Here is a 21,998-nt window from a genome sequence, read left to right as displayed (position 1 = left end):
CATTGGTAATGGCCATCCACATCCTGATTTCTTGTTCAATTTTCTTAGACGCACTAATTGTCTCAAGCGCTGTAAAGGGTTATCAACTTAGTAATTATACTTCCTTCTTCCATCACATTTTGAAGTTTGATTTGAAATAAGCCTTTCAAACGCGCGAAATAGTCCGGGCGGACCGAAACGCCCTCAAATCAAATAAGGTAAGAGCAAGCCGTATTGAGGATTGCAATACACCGTGCAACCTGACAAAGGAGCGTTTCTCGCTTGTTGCGATCCATCCCTTTCTGGACGTGTTCCTTTTTCTGTCAGTCCGGGCCGGCATCACCTTAATGCCGGCACCAATGTTTCACACCGGACCAGCACAACCACCGCAGCAGCGCTAGTCCCGGCCACTCGGCAGCAACCAGCCGGTTGATAGCACCGGCACCGAGATGCAGACGACCACTCTTGTGTTGCACTGCCCGGGGGCTCGGGTTGCCAACGGAAGAAAACAATAGAAAACAATAAACAAACTACTGCCACCTTCCTCTAGCGTCGCCGAAGGCAGTGACGAACGCGATACGGAAACACGAGAACTTGCGATAAGTGCCCACATTAAAATAATGGAAACACGCTGTTCCAGCACCGAACGGTGGGTCCTCCAGCCCAACTCCAGCATGGGCCCGCTAAGCCGAACTGAAGTCCATGTGCCGGTTGTTGGAGCACCAACAACGATTAGGAATGTTGTTGCGTCAGTGAGGATTCCTGCGTCGATCCGGGTCCAACTGCGTGGGTCAAAGGACCTCCCGCGTCAGCGAGTGGACCAATGTGATCTGATGTACCAATCTAGGGGCTTCCGTATCGGCCAAGGGTTCCTGCCCGTGTCGCCAGAGTGGCAGCCGAAAGACACTCCGCGTTGGGACGAAATTCCTCCTCGGCCCTTGAACGGGAAGAGCACTATGTCCCCTAGCGTTCTACTCAAGGGAGCACTTTTCCCAAAAAGAAATGAGGGGTTATATTGACCGAGGTAAAACAAAATACGGAGCACCCGGGGCGATGGATGGTAGGAAACGGGAACGCTCCATGCCAAACGACGGATTCTCAAAAGTACCTCGCATATATCAGTACTTGCTTCCGAAAATAAGGCATATTGTTACAAAATCAAAACTGCGCCTACGCACAGCTTTGAAGAGCGCCAATAATCTAAAAACGTCTTTGATCTTCCATCCCGAAGCCTAAGCGACCGGTGGGCGATGGGCAATAGCTGTCATTTATGCAAGCATAGGTGAAGAAACAGGGGTTTCACTTAACACTTTTCAAATTAAGAACACCTTTCAAATTGAGGTCGCGTTTGGCTTACTTTGCACCACATTAAACATACGTGCCGATTTACCTAGCTCACCAGCCATCTTCTTCAAAATGCGTCATCTTTTTCGTTTGTTCATTGGCCATCGCTTAGTGCCACAACCGCGGACCAAAGCCGCGCGGCCCTTGGAGACTGCATCGCCGGGTGTCGAGGCTGTTGCGTGAACTGCGAGCGCACATGTTCAGGACCATATTACATTATTTTTTTATCAGCAATTATTTCTGACCGAATCATGAGCATTTTAAGATGAACACGGATAAGCCATGTTGATATAAATTTGGGACCCTATTTCATCCAAATATACGTTTAGAGAGTTCTCAATATCTCTAAAAAGCACAAAAAACATGGAACTGGAGTATATATGACAAGTATTGGACCACCTGAGGCGATTAGGGATGTTGTTGCGTTAATGAGGCCTCTGGGGCCGACTGCTTGGGCCAGGAGGCTTCCGGTGTGAGGGATGGGAACAATGTGGTCCGGTATTTCTAATGGCCTCCGGATCGACCAGGAGATCTCGCCCTGTGCCGCCAGATGACAGCCAGAAGACAATTTGCGAAGGCACGGAGCGGCCCTTCAGCGCTTGACCGGAACTCGAATGTGCCCCTAGTGTTTTACTCAAGGCGCCCCTTGCCCAGAGGGGTCGGGTTGCATAACCTTGCATAAGGGGTCCTATTATTGTTGAGTAGAGTGATGACATCATTGTTGAATAGAGTGGGTCGAAATAGATTAAAAAACGAACAAGGTCATGCCATGTTTGCCTGAGAACGCTCATTTTTTTCAGCACGGATTAGCGAAAAAAATACTCGAAAGGTTTGAACATGCGCGCCCGCAACCTCGAGAGCAAGGACAGCGATGGTCTCGGTTGCAGCCTCCGTAAAACCGAACGGGGTGGGCCATTGCAAGTGTCACCAGACGGCAAGCGTCGTGAAAATCTGTCTTCTGGACAGATTAATAGTTACAGAAACACAAAAATAGAGATTATACCTTTACACTTCCATTCCAGTGCCACCACCAGATTTTGGCACCACTTTGAGGTGATTTAACACGGGCTCGGGTTGGAGTCAAATTGACCCCCTCCAGAATGTCTTTTCGGAATGGTTTCCAGTGCGGCGTAGCCGCGCCAAATTTGACATTGCTGTAGACGATTGAATAGCGGATTGTATGACATCACAAATTGAGATTAACCTTCTAAGGTCGCTAACCTGTGGCAGGTCAAAGTCAGACCACGGTTTCAGCGAAGGCAATTTCCAAGGAACCTTCCAATCTAATCGGAGTGTTAGAAGAAGCCACAAATCTCTGAGATACTTTCTTAGGCAACACAACAATTGAATGAACAAATTGCATCGGCCTAAGGTCATGTATGAAGGTCAGACCAAGGTCAAAATCAACCTGCTTTATTACTTTAGGGCTTGCTGTATCGGGTGGTTTCTGATACTCATTTCGAGTTTATTGATAACAGAAACCACATTATACACCTTCCGTAAGCTTTTAAAGGTCAGAATAGATCGCTGACCTAGAATAACCCAAGTCAACAGTTTGTTTTTAGGAACATGCTGCGTAGCGTAATCTATGTCGTTTATTGCAATGCAAAACGCAAAGCGGTGCTGTATGATTTTAGTCACCATGACCTTCAAAAGGTTAAAAGTCGTCATTGACCTAAGATGAGAATGTAACTTTTTCCTTAGAACAGTTAACTAGATTCTAGCGGGCCTTTGAAGAACAGCAAGGAATTTGACCTTGTTTGACCTTATTTAATCCAAAGATCATCAGATCTCATCGAACCCCACCCGAGCGAAGCGTATGCAACCGGCCAACCGGCCAACCAGACGCGTGATGAAGGCCAATCCGTTCTTATCGTCAGTCTAAAAATCGCACACGTGAAATATGCACACATACTGATCTAATCTTATTAAATCTTACTTAAAAAATCTACTAATTCCTACTAAAAAGAATCCTACTTGGATCTTACTAAATCTTAATCTTACTTAATCTTATCTAAAGAATTTTACTTAATCCTTCTAAATCTTACTAATGAATCTTACTGAAAAAATTGTACTTCATGCAAGATTTCGTGTCCTGAAGCGTTCAAAGGCACTTCTTTCAGAAGTGTCACCATTTTCGTCTACCCCTTTGACCACGACTCAGTATTAGCTGCTAGGTCTACGCTGCGCTTCCCACGGAGACTGCAACACCTGGCGTAGAGATTTGTTGTTTCTAAGATTTGTGAGTACGTATGTCCAAAATTACCTTGCATATCTTGTATTACTAATCGATTTAAGTGTTTAAAGGTAATTATTGCAGAAGTGTCATCATTTTCGTCCGCCGGTGGGCTAGGGCGAAAACGTAACCACTGGGTTCACGCCCTGCGGACTATGGACATTGCAACGTCTGGTGTCGAGGTTTTTGTTGCTGAGATTTGCGAGCGCGCATGTTAAAAAGCCGCGTTACATAACTTGTATCACTTATCGACTCTGACTGAATGTTAAACATTTCCAGACGTGAACATGGCTTAGCTATGTCAATACACATTGTTGATCACTCGATCCACAGTCAAATTTTCATCTAACAAGTAAGCTATATCCCGGGATTTATTTGGCGAGGGGAGGGAGGATGGTTACCATAAGAGGGGCTTCCGTTAGGCCTGTGTTCCCTCTCAGCAAGGCTCTGGCTACGACCCTGCCTACACACAAAAGCAGATCAAGTCGTCTGCGTTGAATGATGGGCAATTCAATGTCCGTGGGGCAATTCATACCTAAGGCAGACAGCTTCACGGAGGCCTTTTTCTGGGGTGGTGGGCTGTAAAGGAAGATAATTCGGAAAAGATGCTTAGGTGTCCTTAGCAGGCGTCCAACATACATTTTGCACACCAAAAATAGTAATGCTGATCCAGAAATATGCAACAAAGCAGCCATACAACCAGTCTGCAGTCATGCGGTAAACAGCTGGGCCAGGGCAGCATTCGCCGACGGCGGGCGGAAGCAAGGCCCAGATAACAAATATATGATACAACGGCTGTTCTGTGGCTTGGCCTTTGAAGGAGAACGCCCAGGCTTTTGTGGCTTTGGCCATGGCTTTCGTAATAGTGTATTCGGTAGTTTTAAGCTTCCGTTTCCTCCTGAAATGCTGCCATAACCCTTACCTCGTAGAGGCAAATGCCTCCTCAATGACCCCAAATGCCTACAAGAACAAGGGATGGACATATTCTTTGTCAGTGAGTCCAGGCGCCCATTCTTTTGATATGTACTGAAGACCTGCTAGTCGCTAAAACAAAACCGAGAATACGCCCTTCGGCGATCTTTTCCTTTACAAAACGCGCTCAGACTGAAATACAGCGAGATACGGACCCTACATCCCTTTTAGAGCTAAAACCCATATATAGAGCACAGGACCATCCAGACAGGAACATAAGTGACTTTTTTAAGAGGTCGGTGACCTAACTTTAGCGTACAGAGTTCACCATAACCGATTGCGAAAATGTGATTAGTGTATTGATGTGGACTGCGTGCTAGCTTAGAACCTTTCAAAGAGAATGTTTCAGATTTGTATGGGGTTTTAAACTGAAATAGCCATCTTGAAGAACTTTTGTTGCTGTTCATAATCCTGCTCTTCTTTAGATCTAAGCCGTTCGAGTTTCTGAGCTACACACCCGCAAAAATGGGGAAGGGGTTATCGGGAGAGTATTTCAGTCACCTTGGCATTCATGACGTCACAATAATGTCACTCAAATCATGCACTCCATTCCACAGACCATGCAGCGATCAAAGCCAAGAAAAGATCATTGTCGAGGCGTTCATATCTGACGTTCGTGAGCGCGATTTTCAGATTTAACGGCCGTCAATGGGCTGTCAATCAATGTTGTGCGAGGTAGGATGACGTGATCAAACCAGGACGCGAATTGAGAAGCATATTTGCGAAACAAAATTGTGATGTCTAGAACAGTCTTTTCCACTTTAAAAGTTAACCAGTGGTCATGAGTGAGCTTGTTTCATCATATCTTATGCTTTCCTCAAAAGTTTCAAACGTGAAACGCTATCTCTAATGCCGTGGTGATGCCTGATGCGTGATGCGCAATGCCTGCAAGATAAAATGGTTTACGTGCATAAGTGGTGTGTGATGCGTAATACCTCTTTTTGAAATATTCTGCATGTATAACTGATGCGTTATATGTGATGTTTGTTTGTTGGTATCCGTTTGCATGTACACACATTTTTTCAGGGATTTCAATTTTTATTTAGATGTGCACTGTCTCGTGATAATGGCTGGCAGAAGCTCTTTGTTTTCCCCTTGAATGCTGGTTACCTGTAAAAACTATGGCTCGCTGTTAAAAATGATAAAAAACTCAAAAACCAAAAAGTCTAGAAATCGTCAAGCGGTATCAAAGTTGCTACTGATATTAGTTTTCATAAAGGCATGTTGCCGAAATATCAGTTAATCATCTATCCATTATTCTGGCTATTCTACCAGGAATAAAGCTATTTGTATTGTCTTATCTACTCCTGAAAACGCAGCAACTCGGAATGTACAGTGCATTTCCAATCAGCTAATTTCCGTTCGTTTGGTGTTTCAGTGACGTCATCAACATCGCGCATTTAAGAATGAGCAAAAACGGTTTGCTTGGCACCGATGCTATCATCAGCTGGCACGTACGTGGCTGCTCATCTGAGTTAAAAGGCGTAGTATTTTTTGGACGTTCCTATGTCACTGGTGTTGTAAGATTGTCTTAAGTAGTTTGAATAACTGTACCAAAGCCATTCTGAGCACTGAAGCTCCTGCCTATGCTAAAAGGGTATGATAAGAAAATTTCTTTAGCAGGTCAGTTGCATCTGGATGGGAATATGATTGCAAACTCTGTGAAGTGATGTATGGCCAAGCAATTAAAATGTAATCGAGCTAAAAAATGGCCACTTGTCTTGTCCACTAAGGTGTCTACTTGTTTTTTATTCTTGTTTTGCAACATGAAAGTAGGGAAGCATGTTTGGATATATGGTCATGACCACACAGCACAGTGGTTGATGTGTAGCAGACTTGCAAGATTTATTGTGGCTGTGTTTCTGTTTTAGCCAAGTTATTGCATTCTGCATGGTGTTTGATGCTGGTTTCTATCCCGGGGATTTAGTGGATTGCTGGCAATAAAGAGAACATGGTCAGCCGGAGGCATGTGTAAAGAGTATTTGTGCTGAATATGATTTCAGGTCAACATCACTTTGCATGATATAAGACATAAGCCTCTTCTTGGAAATAAGTGCAGATCTTGTGCCATCTCCTGAAATGGGCCTTAAGCTTTGTCAGTGATGGTTAAATGTACAAGTCATCGTTGGCAGTGGTTTTGCTTGCTTCCATTGTCGTGACCAGTCAAAGGAACATTGTTGTGTCATGATAATGAAGCTTCCCTTGCACCTCTATTGGAGATGTGAGGGAAGCTTCATATTCATATTGGAGTTTTAAGCAGCTTGATATCATGCTGCCATCAATAACAAATCTCTGTTGTGGCCACCAGATCTGCCACGATGAAACAGCCAACTTCACCGCCGCCAACACAGCCTCAGTCGCCATACCATTTTGATTCCAGTGTGTCGCCCCTGCCACCTCCCATCACACATGGGTATGTTCAAATATTTCCAAAGTGGACTAACTGCTGAACTTAGCCTGGTTGCGTAGCCTTGAAGCCAGTCTGATAACAAGTGCGGAAATTCATTGTGTCTAGGATTTTTGACATTGCCAACCCACACATGCAAGATGTGTCAGCATGTCACTTGCCCTCTGCTAAAAAGTGGTCAGTATGTGATCAACATTTGCAGTGAACCTGTCATTGACATAACAAACAGCGTCTCATGCCATACTTGCAGCTGGGTCAATTGCACTGGATTGGAACCCTGCACATGAACATTCTCAGCTATCAGAACTTGTTTGCTTCTGTTATCGCTTCAGTGCACTTCCCATCCTGTCACCAGCTGATCTGACCTGTTGCTGGTCAACATGACATGATATACATCCTGGTGCTGCAGAGCCAGCTGTCTATCAGCAGCTGCCAAGCGGTACAAGTACCTGCGGCGCGTGATCCACTTCAGCCAGATGGACTTTGAGTTTGCGCTCTGGCAGATGTTATATCTCTTCATCGCGCCCCAGAAGGTCTACAGGGATTTCCATTACAGGAAGCGTGAGTGTCCTGTAGGAACCCACATGGTACTTCTCTGGTTGTCCACCCTGCAGTCACTGCTGGGGGGCAGACAGAGTGCCAGTCTTGGTGGACCTATCTGTGTGACTCCATGTTCTACAGGATCGGTTGTCATAGCAGCACATTTTGTTGCGATGATTATGATGATGATCATGATCATCCGTGACTCACAGGGTCCTGTTCAGGTCCAAGCTAGTGTATTTCATTTTGAGCAAGAGCTCCTATTCACTGTACGTGGGCACATTTTGAAAGTGTAAACCCATATACTTACTGCATAGATTGCAAACATGTGCTTCCAGAAACTGGTGGCTTTGTGTTGAACATTCATGTACAAAAGTTAGTTAGTATAGTGTGTGCATGGATACAAGTTAACAAATTCAAACACCTCTTACCGCCATTGAATCTCAGGACTCTGATGTTCTTTGTGGTTTGTTTTTGATAACCTTCAGATTGTAAATATGCTGAGCATGCACCATTTGCCCTGGCTGAGCGCAGTGTCCTGCTGGACAGGCTCCGGCGCCTAATCCAGTGGCACACCTGAATGTAAGAATGCAAATGTTTCATTTGCAGTTGTCTGAGTTAGGCACCTTCTTGAATTGGATCCCTCATCTCTGTGGATATGAAGTTACCTGTCACACCCAGCTCCGATGTACCCCGGAGATCCACCCACTCCGCACCCTCCCACGTCGCCTTGTACCAGGCTTGACCTCTCCGCACCACCCTGACAGCTCAGACTCCGCTGCCTGCTAACCAGCGCCATCTGTGCTGCAGAGACGAAGGCGCAGTTCGCCAGGGACGACCCGGCCTTCCTGGTGCTGCTCAGCGGCTGGATCATTGGTAAGCTGGGCTGGCTGTGCGCGTCGCCGCCTCGGCCGCAGACAGGGCGGGCGGGGCCGCGGCGGAGCCCGTCTTCCGCTGTGTCACTCGTTGCGTGACTCGAAGCTCTCGTTAGGAGCCGGATGGCCAGTCTCGCTGGAGTTGGCCGGCCAGCAGGGCACGGAGCGGGCGGTGGGCTGGCCAGCAGGGCACAGAGCGAGCAGTGGGCGGGGCACGGAGCGGGCGGTAGGCCGGTGTCGCGGGCCGGGGGTTTGATGCATCGGTATTGTGCGGTGCTGGAGACACACCGGCACACTGTGCCAGTAACGGTGCGCCCGTAGCGTTGTGTCGCGGACATTGTCCGACGAGACGCCCTTCGCAGTACGCCTGATATTGTGCCACTGACAGTGTACCGTTTGCAGTGTCGTCGGCCTGCTTCGCGCTGGTGCTGCGACTGGGCGTGGGCGGCTTCCTGGTGTTCCTGTTGTACGTGTTCACCGTGGACACGCTGCTGATCGGCGCCGTCATCGCCACAGCGCTCTGGTGGGTGCCGGTGCTGCTCCCTCGCTCGCCTCCCCAGCGGTTGTGGCCTCAGTAGCGGCGTGGCTCCGTGGACCGCTGGCCTCAGTACGCGGCGTTCGCGGGCCAGGATACGGTCACACATTGTGAGCGTGCGTCTGATGTAGGCGTCCGCCAAAATGTGTACGGCACGGATCTTTCTGTTTTGTTTGTCCGTGCAGAAAACGCAGTCACCACGACCTGTCACAGTGCAAGCTACACATGTTTGTATCATGTTTGTGCCGTCTGCGTAAGCCTTTAGATTGGATTCATGTATTGACGTCTCTGGTCGCCTGGCCTGTGCCATGTCTCCCCAGGCTGCTGAGTAACCGGTACCTGCGCCACTCGCCGGACACTGGCCAGGACGTGGAGTGGGGCTTCTCGTTTGACGTCCATCTCAACGCGTTCTTCCCGTCGCTCATCATCCTGCACATCGTTCAGATACTACTCTACAGAGGTCGGTGCTCGCTGGCGCTATGCCCCCCGTAGGCGATTAATGTTCCAGCGCTCTAATAACGGCACTGCGTGGCGTTCAGTGCCGTGTCGCATGTCAGCTTTTGTCTGAGTATTTACTGGAAGCCAACGGAATAGGGAGAATTGCTGTGGGAAGTGTTATGCATGATTAAGTAAGTTGCATAAACCTGGCAGTCATGGGTGCTGTCGTACACACGACTACTTGGCAGACGTTTTACCCTGTTTTTCTTCGCAAACGACCAACGGATGCGCTGAATCAAACGGTGATGGGGAGTCCCATGATTATGTAGGCCAACGTTTTGGTGGACCAATAGTTATTGATGGCGCCATAGGTTAGGTGATTTCCAGAGTTTGAGCTGATTCCCATGATGCCTATTTCTGCTGTAGACCTGAAATACGGGCATTGCAGGCAACAAGGTGTGTAAATGCATGTGGCAGGCGCCAAATCTGTCATGCGGGCTTTTCGGATTCAGGTGGAGTAGTCTTCACCAGGTCAATAGGCTAACGCCCGCTAGCCCTGAGACAAGACCTAGCCCGGCTTTGACCTACGATGACCCAGTTAAAATCAAACGGCAAGGAATGCCTTTTGGGTGCCTAACGGTTTGTATCGATCTCTCGCTGTATTGTCATGTAATGTCACCGCGTGACAAGACACCGGGCGGCGGAAGGAGCATCGCAGATCGCATTGATGACGTGGTCTTGATATGACCCAGGTTGATGTGACTTTGAGTTCATCCTAACGCACTTGGTGGCTATTTTGCGACACGGGCGCGATACGACCATTACAGTTGGCGCGTCCTAAAGCCCAAATCATCATCATCATCATCATCATTATCATCACCCGAGTGTTTCAAATCGCTCTTTCAGTTTGGCTGTTGTTGTAGGACAATCGAAACAGGTTTAAAACACCCTATGATTCACGGTGTGTTCCCCGACTTGGCTTCCTGTTCAGAATGGACCAACAAAGTGGCCTAATGCAAACGAGTCCACTCTCGCCCTAACCCATGCCACTTTGCAACCCACAGCAATCACAAACTTTGTTCCGCCAGCGTTCCTGGTGCAAGACGGTTTCCTTTCCCATCTGGTTGGGAATGTACTGTGGACGGTGGCCATTGGGTACTACATCTACATCACGTTCTTGGGTTATAGTGGTGAGTAATTCGGCGGACACTGAGCACCTGCCATGCCATTTACGGGTTAGGTAAACGCTTCTGTCGTTGTGTTGCGTCTAATACAGCGGTTATGATCATCCGAGGCAACGTCATTGTAAACGGATTGTGTATTGGTGGTTTGGATGTACCTTAAAGTTTTCGAAAGAGGATGGCAAATTTTGTTTTGCGGCGCTGTCCTGCCATGCTTTGCTTGCGTTCCGGAAGTGATGATTGTCTGGTTTGATGTTACCACTCGCATGTAGCTCGTGCCGTGGCTGGTATTGTGTGCCGAACCCCGCGCCTCTCAGCGTGTCACCCTGACCCTGGCACGCGCCGCCACAGTGCTGTGTGTGGGTCTCGCGCCTCTCGCCGCGTCTCCCTGACCCCGGCCCGCGCCGCCACAGTGCTGTGTGTGGGCCTCGCGCCTCTCGCCGCGTCTCACTGACCCCGTCCCGCGCCGCCGCAGCGCTGCCGTTCCTGAAGAACACGCGGGTGTTCCTGTACCCGCTGACGCTGCTGGCGCTGATGTTCGTGGCCGTGACGGCCAGCGGCGTCAACCTCAGCCGCACACTGATGGAGTTCTACCGGTACCGCGTGCTGGCCAGCTCCAACTGGCTGTGATGGTCCGGACTGGGGCCGGGGACTGGACCCTTGGGGAGCGGAGGCCGCCCTCTGACGGGCGCGGACCTGCTGTGTGGTGACGTGCAAGTGATGGGCGCTGGGCCGCGGGCGTGCGGCGCCTGGCGGTGATGGCGGGACGTTGTGCACCACGCGTCGCGTTTGTTATGTTCAAGGCCACTGTTGGTGGGTGATGCGCATCGTTTAGCTGTGAGTCACGTTATTTTCTGTATGATATCGACACTTTCGACACTGTGCTGGTTATCCAGAGTGCTGCGAATATCTAATACAGTCCTCTTTACTACTGCGACTGTACTGTTGTGCAAGCTCGCGACTTCATAGACAGCCGATGGTGTGGTTGCCAATCGTAAGGGATGACCCCTGTTTTTTTCATTCTTGCCAAAGGTAGTTTTCCACTGATGACGCGCATTCCTGATCGATACACGTGCATCGCTGCGTCCTTCTAAAGCCGTGCCTCGAGAAGGATGGACAGACTTTCTGGGTATCCGAGGATGTCATTACACATCTGGGCGGAGCGTGGCACGGCTGGCTCGAGGCAGGCTGCCGTCCGGTAGGCCCCGTGTTCGGTACATTTCCACCAGGGTGGGCGCCGGCCGTCCAGCTGAGCCCCGATAGCGGCTATCTCGCGGCGTCCCAGAGCACGTTTACCGCACGCGTGACCGGCAGCGCGTGGCGAGTTCGGCCGGAGGGGCGGGGCGTGGCGCGGCGCACCGAAGCCCGGCCTGGCTCGCTGCGCGGACATTCTGTGAAGGGGCGACACTCACGGGCCGTGCATACGTCGGGAAGGCAGGCACCCTCACAGCATCCAGGGAGGGGACAGCCAGCGGTCTCGGCTTGTTAGGAAATCACCTGCCACGTGCGTAGTAGTGCCGAATAAGGTATGCCAATGAGACGTGCCATATAACTTTAAGGACACTTTGCCGGGTGATAGTTTTTCGTTAATGCGACGGTGGACCCTTCTTTGCCCCGCACCTCATCTTGAGCCCCTCCGTAGGTACGGCGGTTCACTGCCACGAGACGTTGTGTCATTGTGGAGTCCCCCCCCCCCCCCTCCCCCCTGAATTGTCGACCTCCGGGACGTGTCTGCCGGGAGACGAGCGCAGTGGCACCAGCCGAGCATGGCGCGTTTGTCGGCTACGGGAGTGCTTCCTGCAGCCCTTCAGAAAATGCGTTGTAAAGCAGCTGAATATTTATTCATCGCCGGCGTCAACCCACGTCGTGCTACGGAAATCCAACTCCACGCGACACACCCAATGGGACGCGCACTTGTCTGCAACCTGCCACCTCTGCAGCCTGAATAGTTCGGTCGGTTTTCCCGACTGTTGCATGATAGAGTACGGACGCCATCGAGTGGAGAAGCGGACCGATGAAACGCGGCTCAAATTGCACACGCAATGGATTTTTGACGGACCGCAACTTGGCAGTACTGTTCACATTTTCGCTATGATCGGGATCTTTCTCCCCCCCCCCTCACGCCGGAACAGGAATCCGTGCACTATGCATGCACACATGGATTATATACTTAAGTCCACACTTCCGCTCAGCAGGATCTGTGAAAGCGGATAGTTAAAAGTCGTGAAAAACATTTAGAATTCCGGACGCCAAAGAGACGTTACTAATCCGTTGGCGCTAATAATTTTTCTCTTTTCGTCAAATCGAGGCGCCGATCTTGCGTTGACACCCTTCCTGTCTTCTATCTATCAACATCAAGGGACGGTACTGCGCCAAATCCTCTAGTTCGCAGGCTTTCACCAACAACTAGCTATGACAAAGCTGTGTGAATCACAAGACTGTTTTCACCAGCAACTCAACTGTGACTAGAATACGAGTGGGAACAAGTATGCAAACATTCAAGGCGAACGTGCTCGCCTTGCGTACACGCGAAATTCCCTAAAGCAGGGACGACAATGTCCGGATACAGATTATCTAGCGCTGCTTCATTCCAGGATGTACGTGTCGTGGCTACATTTCAGAGCGGTCCAAAGTGTTGACTACACCTATCCATCACTAAGTCCGTCACTACACCTCAAGTCGCTTAGGCATAATGATGTCAGTCACATTACATCCCCATGACAAGATCCTTTCATGTTCACGACATGAAAAAACGTAACGCGCAGCCTTCACAATCGAGACCCACACATGTCAGACATCCTCGCTCTTGTCTTTTTCCTTTAGCCTACGGAAATATCTGCCAAAACATCATTTCACGCTCAACCGGCCGTCCTAGAACTCCATGGTGTAACTCAAAGAACACCGGAGGGTGTTATTCTCGTCATGCGGTCAAAGCCTGAAAGCCGACACCATTACAGCACGCACGAGATTGCAGCCCAGAGGGTTACAGATCACAAGCTGCAGAATACCACCGCACCCGGAGTACGTAGTCCCGCCTTGGGACGGACCGTCCATGAGCTTGGAACACCCAACACGCGTGGCCATACTTCTGCTCAGCCGGCCAAAACTTACCAAAACTGAAAAACAGCGGGATTTCCAGACGGGGACATGCAAAGTAGCAGCTTAAGTGATCCTGCAGATGCCAAGCGTTGTCACCGTTCCAATTATTTTTGGATACGATCAATAAAATGAGCATTCCGGTGGCAAAAAGTGTGAATGCCGTCTGTTGTTGGAGCATTTAAAGTTTTGTGGTGATGCTGATCAGTATAGTTCATGCGCTTTTCAGGGCAGGCTAGATAGCTGTGAACTATTTCTCCAAACGGAGAACAGGTATGCGCATAAGCGCTGAAAGACTTGAAATAGCCGCTAACAGACGATGACAAACTGTAACGGAATGCATATGTGAAGTCGCCCGTGCATAACCTGGTGAGACAAGAAGCAAGCCTCCCGTGGAACATGTAGGGTTCAGCAGGCTTTTGAAATTCAAATGAAAGCGGATAATGGACTGCTTTTTTCTCAAACACATGACGATACAATATATCAATCTGGAATCTCCTTTTGGTACACATACGCAGTCCCGACAGCCGAGTACGGGAGCCCAGCCAGGGGCGAGGGAGCCGGGGGGGGGGGGGGGGGGGCGCCGCGGTTGATGCTGGGTTGGGTGATGCACGAACGGCCGTCGCGGGGGCACTGCCTCGCCAGTCGTCTGCCCCGACGCCGTGCTCCGTTTGCGCTCCTGACCTCAGTGATGGACTGAGATGCGTCACACAGCCCGAACGAGATTACGCACAGCAAGGGAATATACGCCCACATCCTCGGCATGGCCAGAGAACAGGCCGGAGAAACTCGGCGGATCTGACAGTGTGATCCAATCAACTGAATTGGGTGGATTGGATTGACAAGAATTTTCAGCGCATAAATTTGGATATCTGGATTTATATTTGCACTACATTGTGAGTTTCAAATCAAAGACGTAAAGCGTCTCTGGAAAAAGCTTTCATATGTGCATGATATCAGCTACCAATCAGACTATATGTATATACAAAATTTGTGCTGAAGATGCATGGATTCTTAACCAAATGTTTAACTTTCGCTACGCTTTGCATATTTTGAGCGGATCAAAGTCGGGTTAGATTAGCTACGAAGGAATTTTTTCAATTTTCATTATGAATTTAAATCACGAATCACGGATTTCCTAAGTCAAATTTGATCATGGACCACTGACCTTAACTGCATCTGAACCCGGCCTGGCCGAGCAGGGATGGACAAAACGCCTCCGTGTGTGCACTCTTGGTCATAACCATCATCAGTGTCGTGGACTGGAATTCCACTCCCGCCTCTCTGCGTTGAGCACAGGGCAGGCGCCGCCCCGCGCTCCAGCCGGTCGTCAACGTCAGAAACACGCTCTTCGGGAGTCGACTCTCAAGCACGCGAACGTGCCGCTGGGGACCACATGAGACCGTGTAGGGACCACTTGAAGCCGCGTGGGAACCACCTGAGGCGGCGTGGGAACCACCTGGGACGACGATCAGCGCCGCTGGGGTCAGCTCAGGCCAGCTGGCGCTGGCAGCGGGCTGTGATGACGCCAGCCGGCGCTGACAGCGGGCCGCGCTGACGTCAGCCGGCGCTGACAGCGGGCCGCGCTGACGTCAGCCGGCGCTGACAGCGGACCGTGATAACGACCTCTGACGAACGACAGTCGCCTCGTCACATCAGCCAGCGGAGGTAGCACGGCGTTTGGAAGGTGCCCGGCGCCACAATCTCGTCCACGGAGTAGAAGACGACCACGGTTGAGAGCGCCACGCATAGTATAATCACCACCACCAGGTAGAACCGCTTGAAGAGGTACTTTTTGCTGGAACGGACACGGCGAGAAGTTAGCGCTGAAGCCGGTTTGAACGCGTAATACGCCTCACACCAATAGAAGCCCCAGAACTGTACCGGTAAATGTGGCTCGCAATACTGCAAGACATACAATGCTCAGTAGTGTAGGATATGGATCTTTTGGTGATGAAACCTCGGATAATTGCGACACATATACGTATGACGAACCCAACGGCCTCAGCAGTGAAATGCGTCGCACATTAAGCCCAGTCAAAAACAAAAATATGGGAAGCACCGGCGATCAGGGACGTGGCCAAGACAGCACATGTAAGGTGTGATCATTGCCCTCATCGTGTCTGATCATTGCCTGGTCACTTGTTAGGTCGTTATCTTTCCCCCAAAAAGGAAAGGGGGGAGGTAATGGGGCTGTTGTCCCCCCCCCCCTCACCCCACCTCCCGGCCAAAACGTTTACATTTGACACTGGATGATTTCGCAGGCATTTGATACGGGTTTAGGATAAAATGACCTTCGATCCCAGCCTTTGAGAATAATGTTGGCTCCGCGCCCGCCGGCGATTGTAATATTGTAATGTTTTATGTGGTATGTGTAAGCAATTGTAATGTGTTGTATGGTATGTGTGAACAACTGCAATGCGTCATGTGTAAACTAATATGAAATATTTGTTTACACTTTAGACACAAATATAACCTTACACATTTACACAGAGGTCTGGGTCCTGGCAAATGGCAACGTCCGCTGAAGCCGTTGCATGCCGAAGCGTCCGTTATGAATACGCGAGCAGACACGGTGAGTCACGAGGCGCCCGAGCTGCGCCAGACATGACATGTCGTCACTGAGTTACCAGGCGCCCGAACTCTGCCAGATCCGACATGGGATCAGTGATTCACCAGGCGCCCGAGCTCTGCAAGACCTGACACGGGATCAGTGACCAGCTGATCACCTGCGCTGTCCAGCTAGTGGTGACCGCGCCCAGTGCCGCTATTTGCGCTGAATCATTAGTCCCGTTGTGACTTACTATCCGTGTTTGCTGGTGCCGTGGTACTCCCCGCGCATGCGAATGTACAGCAGCGAAGGGAGGATGAAGGTCAGCATCAGCGTGAACGTGCCGCCGATGAGATGCATTATCTTGCCGAAGCTGGGCACAGTTTCGGCCACGAACAGCGCCAGCAGCATCAGGCTCGAGCGCACCAACACGCGCCACTTCGTCAGGCCTTCGGCTGCGGGTGCAGGCAAATGAACGTAAGGAAAGCAGAAATATATTGGAAACGGCAATAAGCGGTGGGTCATCTGCTGCGCTGTATGTCGCAACGGTAACAATCGCCTTCTATCGGCGCCTGAAGCAGTGCTCTGCTAAAATGAGTGATACACAGCGTTATCTTCCAAACCTGTGCTTCATAACCGACATTACTGTACAATGTACAAAGTGTAGCCGCTCCTGCGAAAGAAATCTCATTTGGACTCCCTGCTTACCACCACAAAAGCGATGCATTTAATTTGCTTTGCATTTTACAGTGTATGCGTTCTGTAATGTTTGCTACCCACTAATTTGGCAATATGTTCGTGTAATAAATGTTACGGAAGCTTAAAGCAATTTGTTTAGACAAAAATATATGCAAACATGAAGCTGTTATTATGACGTGAATTCAACGAAAAGTTTACAATGAATTTTATTTCTCCACTATAGCGTCCACCACAGTGGCTCTTCTCAAGGCGCAACTTGAGTTTGGGAGTGAAAACACCGCATGGTGCATAGTAATGCAATGGTTCGAATTTCAACCAATGCACTTCTCACTAACAGGCCTTGCCGCCCGCTGGGCGAATCACAAATGTCCCTTTATTCGCACCATTAAAGGTGCCACTGCAGTTGCCCTGATGACAATCCTCGCGACTGCGGGGAAGAAGCTCAAAGCTGTTCCAAAGCGTTGACAGCGTAATTTGGCCTCGAAAATTATCAAAAGTAATATCCTTATTGTGTTTTGACGGTCCAGCAGTGGCACTACCCAGTGTCATCATTAGACGTAACTGGTCCTGAGGTTTCACTAGAGCATGTTTTTGAAACGGGACACTCTTTACGCGCGGGTAATCAGCGCCTGCGGCTGCAAAGTGAACTTTGACCTCTTCACGCCTGCCCTGGTCCAATGGCCATCTGCGGTGCTAGGTTAACCAACGGCAACAAAAGGGACCCGTCCGAATAACTACGGTACTGAGCACATGCATGAACCAAGCCACCTGTGTAAGACGACAAGAACACCTAATACGCCCACAGTCAGCCCAAGGCGACATAAATCGCGCCCGCAGACGTCCACGTGTGACAACGCCTGAACAAGCGACACGTGCCCCCGGTCCCCAGACCCCGACCCCAGCATGTCCGTGCCACCTGCAGAAGACGGCAGGGCGGTGCATCGGGGCGTCTGTAACGCCTCTGCACGAGCAGGTGACGCGAAGCCGTCAGGCTGTTTGTCCATGTGATCGGCAGACGCATGGGCCGCGCCCCAGGATACGGAGTACGGACAGGTGGCCGATCCCCGGCACGAGCTGTATGCACTCGCAGGGGACGGCACCAGATTTTATGGGGCTGTTCATTCACGGTTTGTGTTGCAGGAACGTTGCCGGCAGTTGTGTGCTCGCACTGGCGCGGCGAAGCACAACACACCCCACAGGGAGCAGTCACACTAGTCCTCCTGAGAATAGTGCATAAGATCCGTGGCCATCACAAACAAGGCTGCACGTACAGCGCGCATTTTGCGTACCCCCACCAGCAAATCATTTACACGCTCTCGCTGCAGCACAAGAGTGGGTTACACGCTCGCGGGCCGCCACCTGTTGTTACAGGGTAACGGTCTTCCCGGCGCTGTCCCTTATCATACATTATGACTAACAGCTATGAAAGCCCCGGTCTGTTCACTCAGGTCGCCTGAATATTCTCAGGGTCTTGACCGCCTATTCATCCCAGCTGAGGCCGTGTCGAAACAGCTCAGCGCCCGACGGAGTCTCGTTTAGCTGGGGTGGACCGCCTCAGATTTTGTGACTACGCATCGCTTGTGAGCAGTTTTTCTTAACAGTCAGCTGCCGAGTCAGCCTAGCGCACCATACAGCCTGAAAATGATCCGCTGAAGCAAGCACCGAAAAAGTACGCACGTGCCTTAATGACTCGTACGATAGTCATAAAGATAACCACCGAGCCATGAATGAGACCCAAATAGCTCTCCGTGCAATCATCGTTACATGAGAGCATACACCGGCGGTATCGCGGTACCGTGAGTGCAGTTTCTGAGAGGTCTGTGTGAAGAGTGCTGCTATCGACTAGTTTTGTAGGTCTCTACCCATGTAGTTCGAACGAACGCCAGTAAGGTCCGAGCAAGAACGCACAACACGGGCTGCTGTTCGAAACGCTCAGGAATAAAAGTCATGTTTGCTGGGTATCTCAACGCGCCAGCCCCACAAGAGAGCCACTGAGCTTCCTGATAAGGCGCAAAACTTAAACAATATCACTTACGGATTTGTTCGAATCGAAGGAATGACAATGACGAAATATACCGATCGGAGACGATAGTTGGTCGTTATTATGCGTTATTAGAGGAATCAAGCCTAGAAACAAAGGAATAAAACTTGTAGAATGGAGCCGGCAAGCTCACCTGGTTCGCATGGCATGTTTTATTTTCTCAGGACTTGTTTTCGTTACACTGTGATGATCCTTCTTCTATTTTGGTCTTAACACTGGCCTAATGCGTGGGGGAGAACTTTGTGGTGTCATGCTCGTTACCGTAGCATTTTAATAAACAGCTTCACGCCGAAGATATGACGTGAAAGTGGCAACATTTCAGGTGTTCACCGTTCGTTGGTGCTTCAAATTACTGTTTAGAAAACACAATATTTCCGTTCTAGTAGGCTAACTTAGAAAAGTTATTCGGTGCATTCAACCCCCTTTGCAAACAAGCAATCATTTAAGTTCGCTTCAGCTCATCACATGTCGCACTTTCTGAGCCGCATTCAACATGGAGCTCGGACCTTATACGTTGATTTTGAATCGCACAGCATGCCAGGATAACATCATCTGAATCTGGATTCTAAAGTTCAGGTCTTCTGCACTCCAGGAAGGTCAAGACGTTGAAAACATACCACCCATTCGCAGTGAGGCACTAACGTATGCATACAACGACACGTTGATACTTCTTGTTCTAAACACATCCGAAACCCCATTACCGGTTAAAGCTGCTACCGACGGCAGCTGGGAACCCACACACTCACAGCTCTGTATCTGGAAGGCTCCTTCTACGTTTTGGCACACCGGGTTGATGAGCATGACGAACGCTCCCAAGAAGTGGACGGTCAGAAGCACCTGAGGACCAGCAAGCTGTCCGTCAGCGAGCACTATGCGGGTAGCGCAAGCCGCACGCAACAGGGTTGACATTCACCTCACCCAAGTTTGGTATTGCTTTGTGCTTCATGCCGACACGTCGAAGCGGAGCTGCTAAATGACAGAACTCGTTTATTTTCCACACAGCACATGACACGTCGCAAGAAACGGCTGATATCGTGCGTATAGCTCTGGAAGTTTTGCTGCAGTCCATAGTTATTGACTGTGAGAGCGAATATACAATATTTACGAACAAATGCCACCAACATGAGCTCAAGGGCCTCCCAATCCACCACGCACTGTCATCCATGTCCCAGCGGGCACGCAGTCGTTACGTGAACCCACCTGGATGATGATGAGCAGGGGGCCAGCGGTGAAGTTCTCTGTAATGTTGTCGCGCACTTGATCTCCATAAATGACGTAGCCCAAGGTCGCCACCGGGACGTACACCATACAGAGACCTGTTGGGCCATGCGATACGGATGGTGTGCACGTGGCGGAAGATCACATTACCCAACAAGATGTAAAAGGCAGCCCAAGGAAGTCGTCACAGCAGAAAAGCACTGAGGCCGTAAAGGTTAACAAATGGTTGAAAAGACTAAGACCTGGAAGATTCGCCGTAACACGCAACGAATGTGTTGTTCAAACTTTTACCGGCGTGCAAACGTGCCTTGCACATTACGGGGGTACGAGTGTGTCGTAACCTTGGCTTCATCACTAATCCTGACATGATCACGCATACCTTTTAGCGGTTGAATTTGCCTCCTGCTCTGAAAACTCGCTATGCCGAGCCAAGTGTTTCGATGGCATGCTACGGCGTCAATGGGGACCACAGCAGCGGAGCAAATCTAGAAATCATCTAACTTGGGCCAACATTCCCTCTCCTGGCCGCCCGTCTTCGTACTATTAATCTGCGCACTGCCCACACACCCGCACACTGAATGCCTCCTTCTGACACCTCTCTGTCGCCGCACGGACCTGCGAAACCGGCGGCGGCGGCGCGACTGAAGCGAGCCCGGTCGGCCATGTCCAGCTGGATGGTGGGGAAGGTGGACACGCCGGTAAAGCTGAACACTATGGTGCTGAGGCCCAGGCAGAAGCTCGACAGGCTGACCGGCGCCAGTGGCACCACCGGCGCCACCGCCGGCGGCAGCACCATCATCTGCACCAGCATCAACGCGGCGCCCAGCACCACTGACACCAGCGCGAACATGGCTGGTGCTCTGCCGGCGAAACGGCAGCATGGTACCGATGGCATTGGAGCTCACAGGAAATACCGAAACTGTGGAGTACTGTGAACACCGGTGCGGGCTTTTGGGATATCATCAACGTGACCACTAGTGGTTTACGACACACACCGATACCATGACGTACGCTAACACACGGACACCAGGTACCGTAACAGCTGACGCTGATCGTGAATCGGGAGTGAAGTGCCGGCTCGCGGCCTGGTGGGGAACAACTGGCGACGAGCAGAACAGCTGGAGGATCTAATCCAATATATTCTCAAATCACCGCCCCGCAGATACGGTGGGCGCGGAAGTAGAACCAGCGGTCTCTGACCTCGTGCTAGAGAATGTTTTCCATGGGCAGAACACATTAACAACGGAGTCAGCGGTAGCGTTTGGGAGACGTGCGCGCGCGCGTGCGTGCGCGTGTGCGTGTGAGTGTGTTAGGGGATTGACGTAATGTTTTGGAGGGAGCAGGAGGATGGTCTCTGACGACGGATGTTTAAGGGACGGAACAGAGCCCACCTGAGGTGCTGGGGCGAGCCGAGCCAGGTGACAGGGCGTCAGCAGAACCGTCAGCACCAGCACCCAGCTGCATATGCCCAGACTGCGCAGGGCCAGCAGGTCGATCAGCTCCGCTGAGACCAGCAGCAGCACCACGCTCGTGCCGAACAGCGCGATGTTCATCAGCGTCAGGATCACCCGCCTGAAAGCGGCGGAAACGTCAGGATCACTCGCCAGATGACGCCATTGGCGTCATCATGATAATCATCGTCATGACCATAACCACCATCCACCTTCCGGCAGGGACCCAACAAGTATGTGGCGCGTGCTTTTAGCTTTTGGTACGGCGATGCTACCTGCTTACTTTAACAGGCGGTAGGTTTGCCGATTCCGTTATTTAGTAGCCAGCGAGCCACTCATGTATAGCAGCGAGTTTCGCTCGGCAGGGGTTTGGACACCAAATGGTGAGAGTCAGGCTTCCATTCCCATAGAGCTATCACTTAATATTATCTTGAG

General features: G+C 50.5%; 2 protein-coding genes across 2 annotated transcripts; one reads left to right on the top strand and one right to left on the bottom strand.

Moving 5' to 3' along the window:
- The first annotated feature begins 5,984 nt into the window (after positions 1 to 5,984).
- LOC119107507 (protein unc-50 homolog) lies at positions 5,985 to 11,438 on the top strand. The gene is made up of 8 exons (XM_037230963.1): positions 5,985 to 6,154; positions 6,840 to 6,944; positions 7,348 to 7,499; positions 8,289 to 8,354; positions 8,756 to 8,876; positions 9,209 to 9,348; positions 10,415 to 10,516; positions 10,983 to 11,438. The coding sequence occupies exons 2-8, from the start codon at positions 6,850 to 6,852 to the stop codon at positions 11,135 to 11,137; spliced, it is 831 nt and encodes a 276-aa protein (XP_037086858.1). The 5' UTR covers positions 5,985 to 6,154; positions 6,840 to 6,849; the 3' UTR covers positions 11,138 to 11,438.
- A 3,738-nt stretch (positions 11,439 to 15,176) lies between these two features.
- On the bottom strand, positions 15,177 to 21,525 carry LOC119108505 (amino acid transporter AVT3C). The gene is made up of 6 exons (XM_037232078.1): positions 21,504 to 21,525; positions 20,728 to 20,972; positions 20,095 to 20,210; positions 19,641 to 19,731; positions 16,408 to 16,609; positions 15,177 to 15,401 (listed from the first exon to the last, which is right to left on the bottom strand). The coding sequence occupies exons 2-6, from the start codon at positions 20,960 to 20,962 to the stop codon at positions 15,254 to 15,256; spliced, it is 792 nt and encodes a 263-aa protein (XP_037087973.1). The 5' UTR covers positions 20,963 to 20,972; positions 21,504 to 21,525; the 3' UTR covers positions 15,177 to 15,253.
- Between the last annotated feature and the right edge of the window lie 473 nt (positions 21,526 to 21,998).

The sequence above is a fragment of the Pollicipes pollicipes genome, unplaced genomic scaffold (genome assembly GCF_011947565.3).
Source record: "Pollicipes pollicipes isolate AB1234 unplaced genomic scaffold, Ppol_2.1 Scaffold_6686;HRSCAF=7923_pilon_pilon_pilon, whole genome shotgun sequence".
In the NCBI taxonomy this organism is placed as follows: domain Eukaryota; kingdom Metazoa; phylum Arthropoda; class Thecostraca; order Pollicipedomorpha; family Pollicipedidae; genus Pollicipes; species Pollicipes pollicipes.
Note: the sequence above shows the minus strand (reverse complement) of the source record. Positions and strands in the feature narration are given on the sequence as shown.

Bases quoted from the DNA above. Each gene is read 5' to 3' on its own strand.
- LOC119107507 (XM_037230963.1), top strand. From the start codon at position 6,850: ATGAAACAGCCAACTTCACCGCCGCCAACACAGCCTCAGTCGCCATAC. The intron at 8,355-8,755 runs GTAAGCTGGGCT...TACCGTTTGCAG, and splicing joins GCTCAGCGGCTGGATCATTG to TGTCGTCGGCCTGCTTCGCG. The intron at 8,877-9,208 runs GTGGGTGCCGGT...ATGTCTCCCCAG, and splicing joins GTCATCGCCACAGCGCTCTG to GCTGCTGAGTAACCGGTACC.
- LOC119108505 (XM_037232078.1), bottom strand. From the start codon at position 20,962: ATGTTCGCGCTGGTGTCAGTGGTGCTGGGCGCCGCGTTGATGCTGGTG. The intron at 20,211-20,727 runs GTCCGTGCGGCG...ATGGCCCAACAG, and splicing joins CGCCGCCGCCGGTTTCGCAG to GTCTCTGTATGGTGTACGTC. The intron at 19,732-20,094 runs GTGGGTTCACGT...GCTGGTCCTCAG, and splicing joins CCCTGCTCATCATCATCCAG to GTGCTTCTGACCGTCCACTT.